General features: G+C 35.8%; 1 protein-coding gene across 2 annotated transcripts in view; it reads right to left on the bottom strand.

The window, feature by feature from the left end:
• LOC113051979 (furin-1-like) overlaps positions 1-19,657 on the bottom strand; it is a 79,246-nt gene that overhangs the window by 40,286 nt on the left and 19,303 nt on the right. For both annotated transcript variants that reach the window (XM_026216187.1, XM_026216188.1), the window contains exon 3: positions 6,489-6,587. In XM_026216187.1, coding sequence (XP_026071972.1) covers positions 6,489-6,587 — 99 coding nt within the window. The remainder of the gene's footprint in view (positions 1-6,488; positions 6,588-19,657) is intronic.

Here is a 19,657-nt window from a genome sequence, read left to right as displayed (position 1 = left end):
GCGGACATCACACTCCCGAGTCGAATGCACAAAGTCTGAACTAACTACCGAGGATGCACGTCCAAAATCAGCGTACTTAAAAAAACAAAAAACAAATCAGCAGTACTTTGTATTGAGAAACGCGCGCAGACCTACGTCACCAGTCTATATGCCTAATCTACCCGGTACTTTACACCGCGGTGGAAACGCAGAAAGCAACTGGTCTGGGGGGAAAAAAGTTCCTGGGAAAAAAAGTTCCTGGTAAAAATGTTCCGGGTAATTTCGGTGGAAACGCGGCATAACTTAAGGATCAACCTCATCTGAAATCAAGCTCAATCAGAGTTTGCTGGCAAAGCAATGCATTAGGAATCACCTCATGACTGATGTTGCTTCATCTATGACAGCTAAAATGTGTTTTAAAGAGAATATGAATGCTGCAAAAGGACTAAGAAATATGAAATGGATTTCTGAAACTATAAAGACAGACTGAGTGATACAGAAGAGAGTTTTAATCAAATCAGCATTAAATGAATGGAACTGATCTGGAATACTTTAACTTCTACTACTGGAAATGCAGATAATAAAGTCAGTTGCTTAAATCATATTGGCCGAAAACATTTAGCAATCGAGATTAATTTATTGGTTTATATCATTTAAGAGCATTACATGACATATAGAATCATGTGAAATTTCCATGCATGTTTATTAGAAAAATCAAGGCAAAAGAATGCATGAAGACTGCATAGCATAAAAGTAATTTGCCAATAGTCACTATTGTTCTTGATAAAACAGAGCTCAAAGGTTGCTCTTTCTGAAGCTGAAGCGGGAGAAAGAATTCAACAACAGGAAGCGGAGCAGGGCAGTCAGGGGAAATGCCACTGAGACATGCTGAGAGTTCAGGAAACCGGACCCAACACACTTTACAATGGCAACATCTCACGACTCCAGGCTTCATTTCATTAGGAGCGGTTTTACAGTAATAGCCATTTGTATCATCAAAAAGTCAGTCATTTTAAACGACCTTCTGCAGCCATCTGAGCGACCATGACGAATGATGATGCTGCAAAGTTAAACAGAGGTCAATCTTTTCATCTAAATGAGTAGAAATATGATGCGACCACAACTGAAAAGGAATCCCACAAGGGCCATCAATTTAGGGCTGAGAAACTTGTGTGAAATTTGAATTTTTCACTGAAATATTTCCATTAAATCCAGATTTTTAAAAAAAAGGACATTTCAGTTAGGTTAAAACACAATTGAATACAAGATTTTGTCCACACAAAAAAAAGGCTTTTTTAAAGTGCACTTATTAACCAAAAAGGCCTAAAATTATACAAATCAAATACTGAGGTCAGGTTCAGGGATAAACGCTGTTATTTAGTCCTAGTTTGCCTTTTGATGAAAACATTCTTTAAATTTAGATTTTTTTCAAATTATTATTAATTATTCAATTTAATCTACTTTATTTCGATTTAGATAGCATTGCATGTTATAATTATATTGCACTGAATATTATTTTAGTTGATGGGCATTACGAAAACCAAAACATTCAGGCAATTTATAATTCAAACATAAATCAACCAAAACTGCTCTAGTTTTGAAACCCTGATCTCATGAAACACTAATGTTAGAAAAGAGCACACTACTGTTATAAGGATTTAGTAATTAATGGTAACGTTTCAGTGTATAGTTTTATGAAAAGATCACAGTGTGATCATTACAGTTAGTTTCATGATGCATTTGTATCATTTTGTGCAGAAACAAGTTATGTTTATGTTGTGTATTTGTCTAATTAACTTCTTAAGGGTACAGGATGATTTCGGAGGAATTAATTCAACTGCTAGTAAAGCGCTTCAGTTTACTGGTTCAAATTGACGACCCTTGTGGGTAGTGTTGCACGATACACCGATACTTCAAAAGTATCGCGATTCTTGGAAAATAAAAACGTCACGATTCCTAAATTTATTAGTTTCAATACTTCAAAGAATGACTGCGTTACAGATTTGTAAGAGACGTATTATGTCGGTGTGTGTGTAAAGCACACTTCCAGTGCCTCCCTATGGACGTCTGTTTTTTCTCCTCACGCATTAGTGGCTTTACTAAACTGATTTGGCTTTTCTAAAATGTGTGCATAATCGCATTAAATAGTTTAAATAAGTTGTTCAGATGAACAAAGCACAAGGTTTTCTTGCATAACATTAATTGTTAGGGCGTATGGGTTTCACGACATTCAACAAATCACATGCTCCGTCACATCTTAAGTAATTCTTTGACAGGATGAAACCTTTCACAGAGCTGTTCACGAGCTGCGCATGTGCTGCTAATAGCGCCCTGCTCGTGCTTCTCCGCTCGTGCACTGCTGTGTAGGGAGGAACTTCAGTGAATGAGAAATGAGTCAGTGGATTACCTGAACGAGAACGATTCGTTCACCTTAAAGATTAGTTCACAGACGGACCATCACTAGTGCAATTTCATATAGCCTATATTAAATATTTGGAATATATATTTTCATATTTTATTAGTTTCTTTGATAAGGTTACAAAACTAAGGTCTAAGTAACTACGTATCTTCCGTGATGTCCCCGATGCGCGGTTCGGGGTGGGAAAAGAAATTTACTTTATTTGCGGGCTGGGGCGGGCCAAATAATTTAATAAAATTGGGATCCACTAGGCTGCATGTGCGAGCACAAGTGATACTGTGTCCGCCAGTCCATGACTGGTGGAAAAAGATGACGCTCATTAAAGCTCACTGGCTGAGTTTTCTCCTCTGAAAGAAAAGGTTGCACAACTGACAGAATAAGTTACAATATCTGAGATATTGCTGCTAAATTGTATTTGTTTTGTTTTTTTACTTGAATGCCATTGCTTAAATTTTTTTATTTGATAAATGTATTACTCATGTTTTTTATGATAACTGAGATAATGCTGCTAAATTTATTCCTTCTTTACCTTGAATGTCATTGGTCTAATTTTTTTAATATTTTTAGATTTCATATTTTGTTCAAATGTTTAATATATCTGCTGTTCATATGTTCATTTATTAGTGTGTTATATGATTAGAATGTTATCCCGGTTTTAAAATAAAGCACAGCAATGATATTTGAGTGAATTTTCCCTTTTCAGAAAAAGTATCGAAAACGCAATTCTTGACTAGGTATCGGTATTGAAACAATTTTGGTATCGTGACAACACTACTTGTGGGATTCCTTTGCAGTTGTGGTTACATCATACAGCAAGTGGTACAATTACAATATTGTCTATTAATTGGTTATTTAGGACTCAAACTGTCCTTTAAAATTTTTTATCAACAGTATATTTTAATAAAATGTTTGCTAGTGCTTGCTACATTAAATCTGAATGCACAGTTTTTGCATTCTTATTTGCATTTTGATTTTAAACACGCAGATAGAATTTTAATTGGACCGTTCTACAGCTCACATTCAGAGTCTCCTGATTTTCAGTTTGCCTAATTATGACAGTTTGAAGAATCAAAGGGTGTTGTTCACTTGGCGAGTGGGTGTTAATAGCCACAAAAACAAAATCATCATAGTTTTATGAAAAGCAACTGACATATGAGAAATTTTAAAAAGGCAAAGCAAGGTCGCACTAGCAAGAGCAAAGTACAGGCTAGAAGAAATCAATTTTTTCAAAATATAAAAATATGCACCAGCTAGAATACAATAGTAAGCAAAAATGACAAGTTAAAGATTTAAATGTTTTTATTAATTTTGCAAATAAAAGCAACTTTCCGTAAAAGTTTGACAAAATGGACAAATGAGTCAAACCGGGCTCTGTGCGACGACTCTCCACCATTGTGTTGGCACCCATGTAGATTCATTATTCACACACCTCACCACTCCTGAACACCAGACAATGTAGCGTTTTTTTTTTCATCTTGAGGCAATTCACACTAGTGGAGCATGGCGCTGCAGCCATGTTACAAGATGGACTTTTTAACCCCCTCTAGAAAGTGAGTAATGGACTATATAGGTCCAGCTGATGATTTCCATTAAGAGGGATTCTAGCGGTCCTTTGGTGTTTGTGTTTCACACCACTCAGAACTCAGAGCAACAAATACTTAGACTGCAGTGATAATAAATGCAGATGTCAGGTCAACACAGCGAGAACCGCAAATTTTAAAAACTTGGATTTCAAACCTGTGACGAGAAACTGAAAGGGTTTTATTTGGTGTTCATAAGAGCACAGGGGAGGAAACTAAGGAGAACTCAAAGATACAAAATAACGATCAGAGGAGAAGAGTCCAACATCCGAACATAAGCAACAAAGCTTCTAGAAACAATCTCTGGACAAACAGAAAATGTCTGCATCCCTTCAATCCTTTAGAGGAAAGGAAGGAAAAAAATATACAGGAGAGAGTGCTGCCGAGTGTCGTATGAAATAATAAAGATGAACGACTTTGTGCTTCATTACTTTCCCAACAGTGGTGGGGTCTTTAGTTGGAGTCCCTGAAGAAACGAGGTCTTTGAAGAAGCAGAGAAACTTAAAGGGGCATGAAACCACTTGTTTCAGCAACGATTAGCTCACCACAATTTAGAAAAATGCTACAAAAGTGGGGGTGGTGCACTGCAGAGTGGAAGGAGAAGAGTGGAGACAGGCAACACACAGCTTCCGTTTGTATCACAGTTTCATTTCAACCCCATTGAGTTACAAACACTAATAAAAAGACATTTCTGCATCGAAAACATAAGAACGCGCTGTTGCACCTCTAATAACTTTTAAGCCTTGTGACTGGTTGCATCCGGGAAGATGAAAATAGTTTAAAAAGCTTAAAATTAACCAGTTTTCCCCAACAATTAAAATGAACACATACAAACATTATCTCCTATGATGTCCAACACAAACACCTCTGCTAAAATCTCTGAAAAAGTAGCACTAACAAATGTCCGAAGTCATGCTGTCTCCTTTTAGCTGAAATTGAAAAAGGTATATTGCAAAAAACAGTCATGTAACCCAAAAAGTGTCATAAATCAGCACAATACAAATAACTTGCTTGCTTTAACAAACTTCACTTGCTTCAAGGCACTTTCCATGAATAAGGTACAAATTAGGAGCAGACACTTACAAGATCACTAAAGGATGTGATTAGTGCTTTGATGAAAAACTGTTTATAACCTTCATAAAATGTTGATTTACAAACTCGAGGAAGGTCAAACTAAATATTAAGTGAATGTTTTGTTTTCTATTAATTTTACATGAGGTCTGCAATTTTTGCAACCCTTTCATTACGATTTGTGACATGAATACAGACATTTATTTTCTAGCAACTAAAACTAACAAAATTTTAAATCAAATTTAAAAAGACAAGCTTATAAAACTATAAAATGGGTAATAGGATTGTAAACATGCGCATAAGTTGCCACTCAGAGGGAGCTCGGCTAGTTTACGAACCAAAAAGGTAATCATGTAATCTAAAAATAAAATGGTTAAATTAGTAAGCAAGATGAAGTGTCAACAGAAGATTGTTTTGTGCATAAATTGAAAAAAATAAATTAGATATACATCTCATGCTCCAAATAATGCAAATCTCTGGGTTTCGAAATAATATTATTTTGTGCATAAAGTGTCAACAAAAAAAAAATTAGCCTTTAGGCAGCTATTATTAGTATGAAATTCCAAGGATTTTTAACTCTCATTTAGTCAAGATTTGCCAAAATAACCTTTGAGTTTGTTGCGGAAAAAAATGTCTGGAAAGTAGGGCTGCACGATAAATCGAAATGAAATCGTATTCGCGATTAGACAAAAGCGTGATCGTCATGTGTATCTTTCAATGAAGCACGGTTCTGTGATCAGCAGTAAATCTCCATCCGAAGGCCAGAGGGCGCTCTCATGCTAAAAATCCAAATATGCCCCAAAGAAGAAACCCAGGAAATTCCTATCGCTGCAGCTGAATAAACAGAAGATTTAACCGCTTTTATTGATTTGTCATGACTAATAAACACACGGCTACGACAATGTGTCTTTTCGTTGTTTGTCTTATTATAATTTAAATTATAATAAACTATATAATAATGCATTGCTAATCGACAGAAGTTATCACCACTTAGAATACTATGAAACATTTTGTGCTTTATTTGGTTTAAGAATAAGATGCCAACACTCAGCTGTTGTTACGTTGGTTCACGGTAAAAACGTTATTAAATGTGTTTTTTTTTTTCATGTGCTTTCAGATGGAACGCCATTTTCTACACAGATCCGTAGTTCACCGGGAAGCTCTACACAAACAGCTGTCATCACTGCGAATGATTTCTTCGGTTTAATAATCGTACGATTCTATCTTCCGCAATATTTTTGCGTAACTTGTCAGTGAACTACGGCTCTGTGTAGTAAATGCTGCTCCATCTGAAAGCAGGTTGATGGAGATTTATTACTGATAACAGAACCGGCTTTACTGACAAGATGCGCATGATAAATCGCATTAGATTAATCGTGCAGCACTATACCTGAAAGGGCTGTTCTGAGGCAGATCTGGATTCTACATTTCACACATACCTGAGGTTCTGTGTGCAGTTGAATGTGCGTTCCTCTGTGCTCTGATAAAGACCTCTTCACAACCCTGCGGTGCCTGAAGTGATAATAATCTCCAAATACCTATGGGAAAAAGATAAGGCAACATTTAGTTAGTAAGTAAAACCTTTCAACTTTCACTGTGTGTGTGTGTGTGTGTGTGTGTGTTTGTGTGTGCACATATTACACAAACATGCACCTACTCATAAAAAAAAAAAGTCCTTAAAAAAAAAAAAAATTATTAACTATGAATTCATTTCTTTGTATGCTCACAAATTTGCTAGCTTATGCTGTAACGCAAAATTTAAATGAAAGCAAATGAGACTCATGAGATCATTGTTACAGAGCCCAGCTGTTGACCCAGGCATGACCTTAATGATACAGATGGAAAAAATATTGACAGAAAGAGAAACACAGACAGCTGTGCATGTACAATAGCCTCAAGTACACGTAATACTGAATGAGTCGATCTACTGTCAGCCAACTGCACAATCACACAAGATCATCCAGGGGACCAGAAGCACAGATTTCTCTCTTCATTTGATGAAAGCTACAATGTCTGGAGTGAGCCAGAGTTCACGCAGTCACGCTATAGAAAGGCAAAGACCTACCAGACATCACAACAGCTGGTCACACCAGACACATGCTCATTCACAAGACCTGAAAAATTGAATTAACCAGCAGGTTTAAAGAAGCCTTCGGTTAATTAACCAGCAGTAAAATAAATACAGACCAACCCAAAGCTGAACTACATAGTTAAGCTTTAAATTCAAAGGTACAAAACATCTTTCACAAGGCTCACTGTAACAGCCATAATAAAGCCATTCTTTATTCGAAGGGTGGTAACATGTAACAGAAACCCCTGTCAGGAAAGATCGAGGACAACATCTCTACATGACATCCTCAGTATACAGGCCGGATTACAGCATGTTGATGCAAACATCTTCACCCAAACAAAGCCAAGGAGGCAATAAGCCCTTGTCAAACAGATTTGACAACTGGTGACCCTGTAAATACAAAACACTCAAAGCTTCAAACACAGAAGGTTAAAAATACAAACCTTAAAAAAAAAGCAAAGAGCCAAAGAGATGGCAGACTGAAGAAGAGATGATACATTTATTGAATGGCTAGCGAGATACCGGCACATTCGGTAGTTAACGAGTGAACAATGATGACAGAAAATAACACAAGAAGCGATCGAAAGGAGAGAAAGCAAAAGAGGGATGGGTAACAAACACATTCAGAGCTCTGAGAGCTTTGTTAGTCAAAGGGAAATAGACTAGGAATGGGTATGGGTGTATTGTGTTAGATAAGGGGCCTAAAAAGATGAGCATCAATCTCAGACGGGCCTGAATCCAGCAGCTCCAGGTCACAAGGGAGCACAGATGGAGACATGCAGGCCGTGTTATATCAAACCACCATCAGACAACCATCTCAACTGCCTGGAAACATGCGAGAGGAAAGGCATATGGAGAAGAAGAAAAAACGTATATCTACACTAAAACTTAACCACATCTGAAAATTATATCAGTGCTGGTTAAACCATTGGCATGCCTTTGGAAAATCTGTTTCTTATGTCTGGAAGCATTCCAACTCTACTCTTCAGAGCAGAATACACCAGAAGAAATATTTGTACTTAACTTTAATTACCAAAAACATAACAGTTAGTTGTGCATGCAACCCTGCATGATTTGCCTTATTAAGAGACTGAACACAAATGGGCTACAGATTGGCGTCCCATTGCTTTTAATTCATTAAAAGGCACATTTCATAGTGAGCACTAAAAGACAAATTAACTAAATTATTCTAACATGAAAATCAGCAGTTTTGAGCACGTCAAGCAGATTACAAAAGGTGACTAAGAAAAATTAAAGCTCTAAAAATTCAGTTTGTGTGAAATTGATTTAATTTTCAAAATTAACAAAAAAAATATAATTGCAACCCAGCTAATTATTACTTTTATAACCATTAATAACCATTAGGATTTCATTTTTATTTTTAATATATATATATATATATATATATATATATATATATATATATATATATAATTTGATTATATTAATTTAATTCATGATGAATTGTCATTTTTTTATAAAAAATAAAACAAGATAAATTAAAGATAAAATAAAATAAGATGTTAAAGAAATAATAGGAAAATGAAAACAATAAAAACAGAACATGATTAAACAACTGAAAATTAAATACGAAAGTTAAAATAAAATTGAAATAAAATAAGGAAATATATATATTATATTATATATTTTTTTTTTTTCCATTGACTGCTATTGGAGAAACAGTCTATCCAAGCTTGAGATCTAGCAACTATGATCAAAGACTATGACCTGTTATTAAAAGGTTGTTGTAAATATTGCATTTAAGATATTTACATGAGCATTAGCCAAGATGCTGTGGTAATAACATGCAATAACAACATAATAATGGCATGTAAAGAGCATTACTCAACATTGCAATCGGAGCTCAGTGTCTGACCCATTGTTTAGACCAGATGACACGGCACTGACCAGCAGTTTCCCACACAAATTAGAGCCATTATCTAAAATTAGCCTCCACCTTGCATCACCTTCAAACTACCATTAACGTCCCTTGCTATCTTATTTTTAATGGAGGCAAGCACACGTTCAGTAGTTGAAACTTTAACTAGATAATACAATGGAAACAGCAAGCTGTAGATAAGCTAGGAAACACAGATGTTTACTGTGGGAAATGTGCGAGTAATGGGCAGACTAAATAAGTGATCACTTCAAGAGCAATTACACAAATCAGGGGAACAATCCATCTGACTAACGGAGCAAATGGAGCAATTAAGTCTCTAAAACTGAAATCAGTCTCTATGGATGTGCATCACGGTCATGCATCAGTCCAATTTATCCATAAAGATTTAATACAATCATCCAGACCAATTCACCAGCCGCTATCCGGATATTTTTCTGTCAGCTTCCAAAATCTATACTGACAGCATTGACAAAGGATGAGAATAAAAGAAGAAATACTAGGCCTAATACAAAAACAGGGTTTCTACAGGTTTTATGAAGGACAACGGAAGAAGACTTTAAGACCTTTATAGACCAAGTCAAGAAAGTTTAAGTACCAAATTGAAGGCAACGCAATCTTCTCTAAAAGTAAATGTCTAGGGAAGAGACAATTAGCTTCTAAACATTCTCTATTACTATTTAACTAGTTTAATAAAAATAGTCTTTTGATCACAAAGCAAAAAAAAGTGATGTTCCCAAGTATCCTAGTTCCTAATCTTGTTTTCCAGTGCAAATGTCTATAGATTCTTAAATTAATATACATTTAGTTCAGAAGCAAATTGGCAAAAGATAAGAAGTCTTAAGAGTAGTGTCTTAATTAATAAGAAACCATAATAAATAAATGCAGCTTGATTTAAGAATGTTTATATATTTGCACTGCAAAACAAGACACAAATATTGGAGGAGGATAATACTTTTTGCAGTGCATGCAACATTTAATAACTTTATGAATTTAGGACCTTAAGCCTTAATTTGTAGATAAGACTTTTTAAGACCTGTAGAAATACTGAAAAATATCACACTAATATATTCTAGCTGTAAATGGTATATGCAGCGACTCTTATTATATAAATGACATTATAAAAACAATTACATACATACAAATCAAGCACCACTCATGAAAAAGCTTATCTATACTCACTTCCAAATCACCTCTTTTTTAATGTAAAGCAGTCAAATCAAACACAAATGAAATTGTTAAAGCATTTTGCTCCTACATTTTTTCTTTGAGAATCAACAATGAAAGGGAGCGCTGTGAAAACACAGTTTAATGGCATAATTTATCTTGTAATGAGTCTGACCTTAAGATACGCCAGCAACCACTTCGAAACTAAACAAGGACAAGGGCAAGTGTGAGAGCATGAATACGGAGAAGACGACTTAAGCGAGAAGTTTCAAAGAAACTCGATGACACTGGTGACAGTAACATCAACAACAAAAAAAAGTTGCACCACATTTACAGCTTTTGGTTAGAAAAAGTGCAGCAGCATGAAACCACACTGGAAAACAACGGATAAGTTAACTAACAGTTTCCTTTGATACCACAAGGCCAAAAAAAATTCAACATTGTGGAAAACAGCAATGGTCAACCAAAGCATTTAATGAAGGTTGTGCCAATACAATTTTACAAAAGTTCATTTTTTATTATATTATTTATATATATATATATATATATATATATATATATATATATATATATATATATATATATATATATATATATATATATATATATATATATATATATATATATATAGAGCAATCTGTTACAGAAGAATAATTTCTTCCTATTATCAATCTTGAAAACAGTTGTGCTGCTTCGTTTATATGGAAACATTTCTATCTATAGCTGCCATTCCCCCTATTCCTTCATACCAGTAGGTCTTCATTTCTTATCATCACTCATAATGTTCTCTTTTCCGCTTTCTCTAACTTCTTTTGAGTCTCATCCCTGCTCTGTCTATTCTCAGCCGGGGATTGATGAATCACCACAGTCATCAATCAGCACTGCAGTCTGTGCTCCGAGTCCACCAACCCTCCAAACAGCATTTAGAGGAAATTAGACCACACAAATAGTCCAATAGTCCCAGCAGATCCCGGTCCAGGTGTACGTGAACATGGTACATCAAGGACGTGCTTCTATACTCCAGGTGCAGCAAGCAGGGGTTGAGCCATGAATCCAGTGAAGAGCATCTCCGCACATCGTCAAAAGATTATCATCATTTTTCTTTCTGCTGAGGTCATTTGCAAGTTTTATTCAGATTTATGAAGACGGCCAAAAGACAAGGTTCCAGCTACACTGTACCTTCCCTAGAGATGGACCAAGAAGAAAACTCACAGCTGCCAAAAGAAAAAAATGATAATGTCTAAACCTATGAAAGAAGCATTTAGGGGAAGATGTGAGTTGCTTCTTGCCCGAGTTTACGGAGTGCATTGGCGAAAAAAAAAAAAAAAAGGCTAGAAAAACCAACTTTTTGGAAACTGATTTGAAGGCTACTGTGCAATTTAGAAGGACTTAAGGTTCTACTATAATTTTTAAGTTGGTGAAGCAAAAGGAGGAATATTTTGGGGAAATTATCTGCAGGACCCATCACACTTAATTAAACCCAATCAATGGATATGGCTCCACAGAAAGCAAAACATTTAGACTTTTGGAAACCAATGCATGCAGGTTTTCACATTAGTAGCTGGTTAATCAATTATGCCTGAAAAACAAACTCGAGCTCTCCAAACATAACAGGTCTACTTCAGCTCATGCATTATTAAAGAGAGATTTGGGAAAAAATGTCCTTCAGGGAAAAAAAGATAGAGAGGGCATTGACTGAAGATGAGGAGCGAAAAAGAAATATTCATACCTGGCTACCTATGGTTAATATAGAAACAGCCCATGGTAGGCAATGAATCTGACAAAAACAGGCAGAGCAATAACCTTTCCAGAGAAGTAATATCCATGTTGCACTGTCAAGTGAGCGGACATCACATTTTCCAAGCTTTAGCAACTGCTTTTCATGCCAACCGTGGCATAATATTCAAGATGAGCCGTACTCACTGAATTCATTCAATGATGTTGCATTGTATTCCCATGGTGATTTCCTACAGTGAAAAATACTTTCACATGTGTGAAGGACAAGTACCTGAAAAGGCTCGGGATCTTAAAGGAATAATTCACCCAGAAATGAAAGATGTGTGATGATTTGCTCACCCTCATGTAGGTTTCAAACTCATAAGACCGAAAGCAATAACTTGACACTTTTTCTTTTCTTTTTTTTTTAAGAGACCGAGTGGGATTTTGCTGAGAGTATATATACTCTTTCAATACAGTGAAAGCGAAAGGCGACTGGAGCTGTCAATCAACAAACGCAAAAAAAAAAACAATTACCAAGTGTGATAAAAATAGCTCCTCCAGCATGTGCACAATACTCGAAGCTTTCTAAAACCATGGTTTTGTGATTTATGTTGCTGGCAGCCTCTTATTACATTTACTTATATTATTAGAGATTTTATTTAAAATTCATCTTTGTGTTTTTTACACATTGAAATCTCCAGATACAGGACTACGCCCATAACAGGAAGTAGCAAGTTTCATTTGTGGTCTCTGAAAAGCTCCCACTGAACAGCAAAGCACATATTTGTGTTTGAAGAAAAGCAAATCATCACAGATTTGCATGCATCACCTGCAATATAAAGAAAGCATTTCAATAACCATATCAAATTATGAGAAAAATGGCATTAATTGCTCCTTAATAAAGAAAAAAATAAACTTTACACTTCCCATCCTGACTTCCCATTTCCATCCTACTGAAGCTCCCCTTTATGAAGTGTTAAAAATGCAATAATGACTTAATTAAAATCCCATTAGGCAAACAAGACCGCTTTTCTTTTTTTCCTTGCGAGACGCCCACAATTTTAAGCCAATGAAAATCACTTGGAAAGTGCTCCCAAAATTATGTTTTACTTGTGCAATAGTGTAAAGCAGACAATTTTGCCCGTTTTATTGTTGGCTATCATGGGTCCAATTGAAAATCATGAGTCCAATCACTAGACATCATGTAATGCCACACTTCTCCTTAATCTGGCCAACATCGACATGGTGAATAACTTCAAATTTTGCTTATTTTTAGTATGAGAAAACACTATCAATATAGCACCTAATAAGTTTGTTGTAATGGAAGCGGTAATATATTGCCATTCATAACAATTAATTTATGCCCAGACCTTTCCATTTCATGCCACAGCACAGAACAAACCATTTCCAGGATAGTGTCTTAAAAGTAAATTGCATATCGTGCAGTAACCTCTAGGGCATTAAAATTGCTTGCCATCTATGAACTCAAGCTCCATTTTAGGGTTGTTAAAGGAGCCTCACATGATGCTTCCTTGCTGTTAGCGAGACTTTTAGGGGAGAGCTGTTAAAAAGGCCCATGCAGGGAAACTGCAGGGGTACTGGGATGCTATACATCAGACCATGAGCGTGAACGGAGTGGGGTAAAGTCAGTAACTGAACTGTTTTTCAAAGCTCTAGATAAGCACCTTTTCCGAAAGTTACTACGGTCGATGGAAAAACACAAATGGAGCGAGCGGGAGCAGTGGAAAGTTAATCTTTATTTTCAGAGAAGCTGGTGCAGATGGATCGTGGGCCGCACCATTAACCAGCGCCGTGCGTCAGCAAGTCAACAAGCTGCAGTACGGGCCATCGCTGACCTCCACAGCTTAAACGCTGTCGGGGAAAAAACGGTCACCAAAGCAGCACCACCCAGCTCCGGCCGAGAAGAGAGGTTATGAGAAGTCTTTCTGAAAGAGCTGTGAAACATACAAACACTTTCTCTTTGCAAGTTCCTGAGAACCGATGGTGCATCTCTGCACCAAAACCATCTTTCAGACAGCGCTCAATGAGTTCATCCAAGCCTACTAAAACACAAAAACATTATCTGAGGTTTTAGAGGCTTGTTTTAAATTGCAGTCTGCTGCATATTTAAGGAAATGCACACATGGTTCTCATTTGCGTCGATGGAGGCTGAAAGAATGCATGAAGTATGGACTTTCAAAAGAGATTTCAACATAAGCTCCGAACATTAAATCAAAAGTGAGAAGCAGGACCAGGTTACGCAAGCAAAGTCATACATTCAACACATCTTCTCATTTGAACCAGCTTCACTTGCCCTGTAATACAAATTGTGTTTTTTGTCTTTTGACTGTCAAATGGTGATTAAAAGAATATCTAAAGCAACTGCACTCGTGCAAAACAAAAGCGGCGTGATATTCTTTTATTTTTTTTATTACTATTTTTTTAAAAAGAGGATGGTGTTACCCCAGTGACTTCAGTCATACATCTGGAATGGGATTTTGTGAAGAGCTGGGTCAAAGGTGAATTAATTTGCAGAGAAATGGAGAATTGGTTTTCCCTACTGGACTCTGGCACAATTACAGGAAGTTGGGAGAAAATGATTGCTCAAGTGTTCAAAGGGGGAAACATAATTTAATCTCAGACGTCTATGTCCAAATAACATCAAAAGATGTGAAAGAGTAGCCTGAAATAAAACCGCAGTCTGTTTAGAGACTTTACTTAAGCTATAATTGACTGAAGACATTCAATTACAGTTAAAGTGAAAACAATTACATAACCGTAAGAAGTAATAAACCACTAAAGTAACACTTTAATACTCATTGAGGGGAAAAAAGCACCAAAATACTGGTGCAGCTTAGACATTTTTAATAAATGTTACACCAGTCAAAAGTTTGGGGTCAGTATAAGACTTTTAAATGTTTTTGAAAGAAGTCTCTTTATTTCTCTTATCTATCTCTTTAATTAAATTATGTAATCAAAAATACAGTAAAAACACCAATATTGCAAAATATTATTAAAATTAAAGTTTCATTTTTTATATACATTTAATTTATTTCTTTATTCCAGTGCTGAATTTTCAGCAGGCATTACTCTAGTTTTGAGTGTCACATGATCCTTTAAATATCAAGCAACATTTCTTATTAAGAATCTTGAAAACTGTTGTGCTGCTTAATAGTTTTGTGGAAACCATCGTTTATTTTAAGGACTCTTTGATGAACATTAAAATAAAGCATTTGTTTGAAATGGAAAACTTTTGTAACATTACAAATGCCTTTACTGTCACTTTTTGATCAATTGAATGGCTCTCTTTGCTGTAGTACTATTTTCAGTCTAAAAAAACAAAAATCTGATTCCACACATTGAAAAAAGGTCTACAGGTCTATTCCAAAACCGAGTTAGTTGACAGTGGCCCTCCAGAAACAGGTCTGAACACCCCTGTCCTAGACCGTATTCTAAAGGCATCATAGGTGTGCCGCGCTCATCATAAAGTCTGTTAAATGCTACCTTCTGAGAAACCAAATTGTAGTGTTTGAAAATTAGATACAATTATGTCCAAAATCCCAGAGAAGGCAATCCCAGAATGCACTGTGACAAGTTCCATGAATGCCTACATTGCTACAACATGATGACTGACATGGTTTTCCTTCATTTGAAGTGCCCTGTGAAGGTGTATTTGAGATCTCAAATCAGTCACACCATTTCCTTGGGAGGTCTTCTATGTAAACTGATCACTGGAGTTTGGAACGGGGCTTACTCCTAATTTCTATGATTATTGCTGTGGCAGCATTGGAAAGACATGAAAAAAAGACACTGATTTCACCTTGTAAAAACACATTACTGTATCCTCTGAGCTGAGAGTCAACTGAAAGATCTTGGAATCAATCTATTCCCTACAAAAGACTAGACTTGGTATATGCCAATAAATGTCAGGGGATTTCTTTATGGATGTCATTGATTAAGAATGCCATGGTGACATCTAAAACTTGCATTCCCACATCCAAACCAGATGCAGGACAGAGGATTCAGCACGGCTGGAGAATATTAAAGCAATGCAGTTCTACTGAAGAAACATGAAAGGGAGGGAAAAAAAGGCAAAGCTGCGGTTGAAGCATGATAACTTGTGCTTTGGGATGGCTGGGTACCTATAAATGATCCATATGAAATCACTGGCATGGGACAATATAATGAACCCAGTTTCCCAAATTTTAAATCGTTTTTTCTTATTTTGTCAGTCACGGTTTAATCTTCCCATATTATTTTAATTATATTATGGTCAGAATTTCTGCAAACATCACCCTTACTGAAAAATACTGTACAAGTAACCCTTTCATGTGCCATACTAAACATGGCAAATTACAGTAAAGATTAGTTCAATGTTCTTTTGCCATATAAAACAGAACTTGTGTAAAATGATAGTGACATTGACTACTTCATTTTCTTGATACATAAAAGCAGGAAGGTAATTTTCATAGATTTAAAGTGTCAGAACATGAGTGGTTATTAAAATTCTTACAGATTCTTGATAAGGTAATGGTCTAATTAATTTCATTTTACAGTTGACAGCCACTGAAAGGTCAATATAAAAAAAATAATAATAATTTAGATTTTTCTATATGTATAAAAAATATATATATAAAATAAAATACTAAAAGCTATAAATCCGTGTGTCAACTTTGGTGCTTCAATGAACTCAACTGTCACAAAATCATAATGTACAGTATAAAAAGTGTTAGATGGCAGCAACAATACTTTAAAATCTAAAATCTGTCAGAATCAAGAGTTCAATTAAACGTCCAATGTCAACAGATTCAGATTTCTGTATTATATTATGTTGTCTTATGTATTTGATTTATGTCCATTTTTTAAGAATTAAAAAATTTCCAAGAGATTTCTGTAAATGTAATGCACACACACATATTCATCACATAACTATCTTTAGGAACATTAAATATTACAAAAAGCAGAACTCCCCTACACAGTAGAGCCTTTTACAGAGGAACAAAATATACCCAAACACTCCTATTCAATACTGTGTAGGCCTTGTTTTGACATGTCAGTCATCACTTGGTTTTTCAGCACACAGAGAGGAGAATGACAAAGGGAAAAAACCCACTGGAGTACGTGACGTTAAACCACAACAGACTAGAGTCTTCAAAAGGCCAGACCGTCAGATGTTAGGACCACTCGCTGAATAATAAGTCTCTCTCACGCACTTAATTATGTTCACATCGCAATACGACTCAAAAAAAAAAAAAAAAGAGGAGTGAGAAAGACGACACGCACCTACTCCAGATGGCACACAAAGTTCCAGCATGCAGTTCCCATGGAGCCTGGTATAGTGTTATTAAAATCGATTTAAAATTACATCGGCTCACTCAGTGTCACGAGTTTTAGAGTTTTATTAGAAAACAATGAAGAGGAGAGCTGCCACAACACAAACCTGGCGATTTGCTACAATGGAAAAACTAGCAGCTGCTACTTCACCTGGCTGGGAACCATGATCTATTGAACGATAAACTGCTGGCAGCTTGCGATCGAGCACGCCTGAAGCTAATTGTTCCTTGTAACTGCTGCCATAAATCCAGCACTGTGCCTCTTATAGCCTCACGCAAGACCAGGTACAGCAAGATACAGTCGGCTCACCATCAAGACCCGTTTGTTCTCACACTGCTTGGATGCTTTAGAAAGTTTTTTAACAAATAATATACAACAATACAGGGAACATTTAGAAGCAATGATCTTAACAACCTGCACCCGATAAAGTCACATCATGACAACTGACATGAACATTTAGCATAAATCAAACTTCCTCTGACCTCGGGACTATAACCATGAACACATCTCGACTCAGAGTGGAAGAAATGCTCTTGATTTCAGCAATGCCATTCAAAACCTCAGCAGAACTACTCTTGAGACTAATGTGTCAGCATTTCATATACACCACAGCCGTCTATGAGGTTGGAGGTGGACCAAATAAGAAAAACATCAAATCATATAAAAACAAAATTGGTTATTATATGCAACTGCCAAACTGTGACAAGACGATGAAGAAAGTTTGAGAAGATCATTATGGTTCAATTACATTCCAACATGAGAAGGAAAAACTGACTTGACATTGAAGTGTCAATTCTCATGAGAAATTACTAAGGGGGGAAAAAAGCTTTAAAAAAAAACCTGCAAATTGGGTCAGAACAATTTTGAGGTCTGTCAAAAGCTCTCTCCATGGCGAATAAGTAAATGAGTTCCACTGGATCATTTAAAAACTTGGGGAAAAAGGGATTTAGAGAGGCGGAGAGACTTGTGCAACAGTGATTTACCACATTTAAGTCGTGTCACTGGACAATGCAAAATGTTCAATAAATAACTGAAATGACATCTGAGTGAAATAGTTCAACTTTAAGTATGTCATATAACGTAACGTTAAAAATGTGAAAAAAAAAAAAAAAACTTCACATTTACTTGAAGATAAGCCTATCATAGGAAAGTGTGTCCAGTTCAAGGTCATCTGGCAAAGTCATCCATTTTATGAGACATAAGATACGCCTATATTTCATAAAAGTTTGAGTACAGTAAAAAAAAAAAAGTTTTTGAAAAAGCCTTCATCATGGCTGCATTTACAGGATCAAGAACACCGTAAAAAAAAAAAAAAGTATATATATATATATATATATATGAGTGATTATTACACATTATTAAAGGGACAATAAGTAACTTTTTAGGTATTTTATCTAAATTCAATATTTTTATTCATAAATATGCCCTCAATGGTGTACAAATACCTATGCCAATGTTTAAACTAATCCTTGTAAATGAAGAATTTATTATCTTTATATACATGGGACGGGTAGGTCGACAGAGGCTTCCATGTAGTTCCGCCATCTTGCAAAACTATAATAGCAGAGAGGGACAAAAAGTACTAAGCCAACGCGTTTTCGGTCAGAGCCAGAAACGCAGGTGCAGAGCAGTGAGAGGCGCTTGAAACTGCACCGGCAAGTTTAAAAGTCTGGATTGCATTCTTATTATGGACCATACATATGCTGCGCCACAGGAGAAGAAAACATCGTCGCCAAAACAGTCAAAAATAGAACGTAAAAGGAAACGTGACCGTAGATTACAGAAAACAAGAGTTAATGTCGGGGAAGCTTTTTCTAGGTGGAAAGAGCTAATGCTGGATAAAGATTTCAAAAGAGACGCTGAAGTGGCCAGTTTTCTTCTCGACAGGTAAGTCAGTGTTACAATCTATATTATAATATATTTTTTTATATCTAACAATGCATATAATTCAGAAAATATAACGAATAAAGAAGACATAACTACTAATTACAATATTTCATGTTTTCCACAGTCAGAAATTCATACTGTAACATTCGTTTGTTAGTTGTCATGTTGCAGTTTGTTTGAAATAACACACCTGTTCACCTGAAGGAAAACTCGACGAAGTGCTATTAGAAGACATCCTGTCAAAGCTTTTTGATACATATCGCCTATCGTAGATGCAACACGCATTTGAAAAAGCGAGGCGCTGGAGAGCAAAATTAGTTTGAATGCAAAATACAATTTCACCACTAGATGGGAGTAATTCTTACTTACTGTCCCTTTAAACATTACAGTCTACAATAATTGTTTTCTCTATTTGTATTTTTTGTGACTTTATATGATTCAGAAATCATTTAAAATATCCTGATTTGCTGCTCAAGAAAAATTTCTTCTACTTCCATGATGAATAATTAGTTGGTTCAAAATAACATTTTATT

The sequence above is a fragment of the Carassius auratus genome, chromosome 32, assembly GCF_003368295.1.
Source record: "Carassius auratus strain Wakin chromosome 32, ASM336829v1, whole genome shotgun sequence".
Lineage (NCBI taxonomy): Eukaryota > Metazoa > Chordata > Actinopteri > Cypriniformes > Cyprinidae > Carassius > Carassius auratus.
The sequence above is the reverse complement of the archived record's forward strand: the minus strand, read 5'-3'. Positions and strand labels throughout refer to the sequence as shown.